This window comes from Nansenia antarctica (assembly GCF_963989245.1).
Source record: "Nansenia antarctica genome assembly, chromosome: 20".
NCBI classification, from domain to species: domain Eukaryota; kingdom Metazoa; phylum Chordata; class Actinopteri; order Argentiniformes; family Microstomatidae; genus Nansenia; species Nansenia antarctica.
In genome coordinates this window covers 2,685,344-2,689,598 of record NC_137693.1, presented here as the reverse complement: position 1 = coordinate 2,689,598, position 4,255 = coordinate 2,685,344, and the positions used below count along the sequence as shown (strand labels likewise).

Below are 4,255 nucleotides of genomic sequence, written 5' to 3'. Positions count from 1 at the left end.
TGGGGGTCCCCATGGTCCTGTTTGGGGGTCCCCCTTAGTCCTGTTTGGGGGTCCCCATGGTCCTGTTTGGGGAGCCCTTAATCCTGTTTGGGTTCCCCTTAATCCGGTTTGGGGGTCAGCCTTGGTCCTGTTTGGGGTCCCCCATGGTCCTGTTTGGGGGTCTCCCCTTGGCCCTGTTTAAGTTCCTCCCTCCCCCTCCTGTTTGTATACGAACAACCCCCCCCCCCCCCCCCGAAAACATCCAAACAACCCTCCTTTAGTTTCAACACGTCACGGTTTTGTGCTGTTGACCGTTCTGAGTTATCGGGTTGATCTTGTCCAGCGAGACGTCCGCGTCGCTGTCCAAGTTCCCGGTCGAGATCGCCGGCGACAGCCTCTCCTCCTCCTCCGCGCCTCTACTACCACAGCTGATCCCCATCATCATCATCATCGCCGCCTCCTCCTCCTCGTCCTTCTTCGGAAGCTCCTCTTCTTCCTGACACAGGACGCTGTGGGGGATCACGTAGGTGCTGTTGTTGCTGTGGTGGCTCTCCTTGGGGATGTGCCCCTTGGTCTGATAGTGGGCCTGGGAAGACGACGGACCCCCCACCCCCCCTCCGCCGCCACCGCCGTTGTTGTTGTTGTTGATGCTGACGATCTCGATGGCGTTGCTTCCCCCCGGACACAGCCGGTGGCACCCCAGGAGGATGGAGAACGCCTTGCGGAAGTCGGCGTTGAAGGCGTAGATGATGGGGTTGAGGGAGGAGTTGGCCCAGCCGAACCACACGAAGACGTCGAAGGTGGTGGAGCTGACGCAGGGGAAGTCGTCGTTGGGCAGGCGGTTCGGGTTCTGGTTCTGGCTCTCGCAGAACGGCACCATGCAGTTCAGGATGAAGAAGGGCAGCCAGCAGCACACGAACACCCCCATGATCACCGAGAGGGTCTTCAGCACTTTGGTCTCCCTCTTGAAGGACATCTTGAAGGAGCTCTCCGTCTCCGCCATGTTGGCGGTGTTGTTCTCCATGCTGCTGTGCCTGTTCTTGGCGCTCTCCGCCGCCCTCTCCAGCGCCGAGATCCTCCGGATCTGCTTCTGGGCGATCCGGTAGATCCGGGTGTACGTCACGATCATGATCAGGACGGGGATGTAGAAGCTGATGAGGGAGGAGGAGATGGCGTAGGTCCTGTTGAGGCTGGAGTCGCAGTTGTCCGGGGGCGGCTCGCGGCGGCCCGCGTACCGCGTGCCGTTGAGGTCGTGGGCGTAGCTGGTGGTCCGCGCCTTGTGCCAGTTCAGCTGGACGGGTATGAAGGAGATGAGCACGGACAGGGTCCAGGCGACGCTGATCATGACGAACGCCACTTTCGGGGTCATCTTCCTCTCGTAGCGGAACGGGCTGGAGATGGCCCAGTACCGGTCCACGCTGATGACGCACAGGTTCAGGATGGACGCCGTGGAGCACATGATGTCGAACGCCACCCACACGTCGCAGAACGCCCCGAAGGGCCAGAAGCCCACGATCTCCGTGGCCGCCTTCCACGGCATCACCAGGATGGCCACCAGCAGGTCGGAGATGGCCAGGGAGATGACGAAGAAGTTGGTGACCTTGGAGCGCAGGTGGCGGAACTTGGCGACGGCGGCGCACACCAGCGTGTTGCCCAGCAGGGTGGTCAGGATGAGCAGGAAGAGGAAACAGCCGGTCAGGACACGCTTGGACGAGTCTCTCTCGCCCGTCGGTAGCTGCTGGCTGTCGCCGTCGCGGACCGTCGCGGAGACGTTCAGATCCATTGTTTTTTCCTGTCAGGCTTTTTTTGCGAGAGACTTCACGCAAAACAATCACCCCATAGTTCCTTTTCCTTCACCTGAGTGAATGACAGATGGAGAACGGAGACATGGTAGACGCTGGTTGCCTGGGGACCAGCTCATCCGGAGGCTGAGTCACCGAGCTCATCACAGCAGCCGTCATCTTGTCCACAATAAGTCCTCGATAGTAAATAGTTCAACAGATATTTCTCTTTTGAAATGTGCCCAAAAATGTAGGCAGTTCATAAATCCTCATTCTGACGGTAGAGCAACAGTGTAGGCTATCATCAGTATTCCTTTATATGGTTACAGTTGAGTATATAATATAATTTACATACAAATCTAAACTTTTTTTTTCTTTTCTTTTTTTTCAAATTGCTCTGTATTGCTTTTCTCTCTTTACAGTATAGCCTACGACTGTTTTAATGAGCTGACCACCGTCATCTGAAACTTCCCCACCATATTCTGCTCATATCAGGCATGATAAACAGACGCCAGACCAATCATTAGCCTTAAATATCATCTCGTCGATACGGCATATTGATCTGATCTCTCACTGCGTTTATCAGATGTGTTTAATGACTCTCCAGGCGTGTCCGAGTCATTATATTCCTGCTCTTATCGACGCGCTGTCCAGTCCGAGCTGCGCTCCGCTCTGCCGCGGCCGGGCGAAGGGCTTGGGAGCGCGGCTTAATAATACCGCTTTGTGCGGTGATATAAACGTGGACATAACCACCACTTAAACATCCAATATTGTTTAAAAAATAATATGCATATCGTCACGTCAAATTCAATAAACCGTCCACGTGTTTGTCCGTGTATGCGTGGAACACTAGAATGTCCTTGTGTGCGTGTTTTTGTTTTTTTCTTTGTTGTTGTTGTTGTTGTTGTTGTTGTTGTGGTTGTTGATATTGGTTTCAAGTCTGTAACATCGAACATTAAAAAGAAGCAAGTTTCCATACGGCACCAAGAACAGATAACGGGCTACATCTTACTGTGAAGCGAGTCCCATAAGAGTCCTGGCGCTGTGTCCGTTCGCCCGGGCCGTTTTTGTCCCATATTGAGTCTCCAAAAATCGCAATAATATGACTCTATGACAATATGACTCTATGGAAGACAACTTTTAAAATATATATATATATATATACGCCTTCGTCAATACACACAAATCCTCACAGAAATCGTGCATCAGTTGAAAGTGGTATTTCCTTGCATTCTCTCTCCCATAAATAGGCTGCGCAGAGATGCGCGCTTGGCTCCGTTCCCCTGATCTCCGGTCGTGGTCGGGATACAGCCTGGCGACCTCCAGAGAAAGTGATTCACACTGAAATATGGTTGTTTTTTTGGTGTTCTACCTTTCTCAGGCAAAAAATGTGAGACCTCAACCGCACCTGGTGAGAAGGTTAAATCCAATCCTACGAGTCAATTGAACCCCTCGTCGTGTGTCCTCTGTGCACCCGCTCCAAACGTATTATCCAAGTTAGTTACGCTTTACTAACGCGCTGTTTAGCGCCTCTGTTTCCATCCGAAGGTGTTTTTCTGTTTTTCTTTTTCAAGTTACAGTGGATGGAGAGTCGCAGTCCATCGCAGTCTCAGCTATGGAAGCATATAGCTGACATAATTCAAATGCCAATGCAATATGAGATTGCAATTGCATGTTCCACTTTTGCATGCATTCTTTCAGACAATATTCAAATTCAAATGCAATTCTATTTTTTTTAGTAGAGAGTCGCAGTCCATCGCAGTCTCAGCGGGTAGCGTGCTGACATGTCTGATGTCTCTCAGTTGCGGATGGAGCTAGCAGATAAGACGTTTGCCGAGCCGTTTTCACGCGCGCCCCATCCACTCTCTCATCCACTCTCCACTCTCTCACTCTCCTCTGCGCACGAGCGCTTTTTTGGAACCCTCCTCATCTGGTTCTCTGGAGCTCATTGCAGAAACGACCCCATCCATCAACACGGTACAAAGGAAATGTGCCGATATTATCCAGTGAAAGGCAGCTTTCTCTCGCGAAATTGATATCACATTTTAAGATCATTAATTACATTAATTACAATTGTATAGCAATTAATTTGGTTTAGGCGTCTGAACTTTGAACCTTCTATAGGTCACAGTGCGGTAAACAGGCTACATGAGATATGAGCTTAGGATATGGAACGGCGTTAAAACAGGATGATAATGTCTCTTATGAGACATGGACTTGGAAGTCCGGAGACCCACATTTGGCCGACAGATATGCATAGTAGGAAGCACAATGGGGCCATCTACTGGATGCTTAATTAATTAATAATAGATGAATATAATGCATCTGCAAATATCATTTTAAACATAATCGACGTGACTGAATATTGTAAGAAAAGTCTCTGTCGTCAAAGTCCTTACAGTGACCACAAATTGATGACTCAAACCCCTGCCCCTGCCACACCCAATAACCGATGTTTTCCCCTTATACGGTGTGTGTGTGTGTGTGTGTGTGTG

The 4,255-nt window shown here is 50.7% G+C and overlaps 1 protein-coding gene across 1 annotated transcript; it reads right to left on the bottom strand.

Moving 5' to 3' along the window:
* Positions 1 to 262: 262 nt before the first annotated feature.
* On the bottom strand, positions 263 to 1,762 carry drd1b (dopamine receptor D1b; the record flags this gene model as incomplete). Its single annotated transcript, XM_080549883.1, has 1 exon — positions 263 to 1,762. One exon carries the CDS (start codon positions 1,760 to 1,762, stop codon positions 263 to 265), a length of 1,500 nt encoding a protein of 499 aa, XP_080406009.1.
* Positions 1,763 to 4,255: the final 2,493 nt, after the last annotated feature.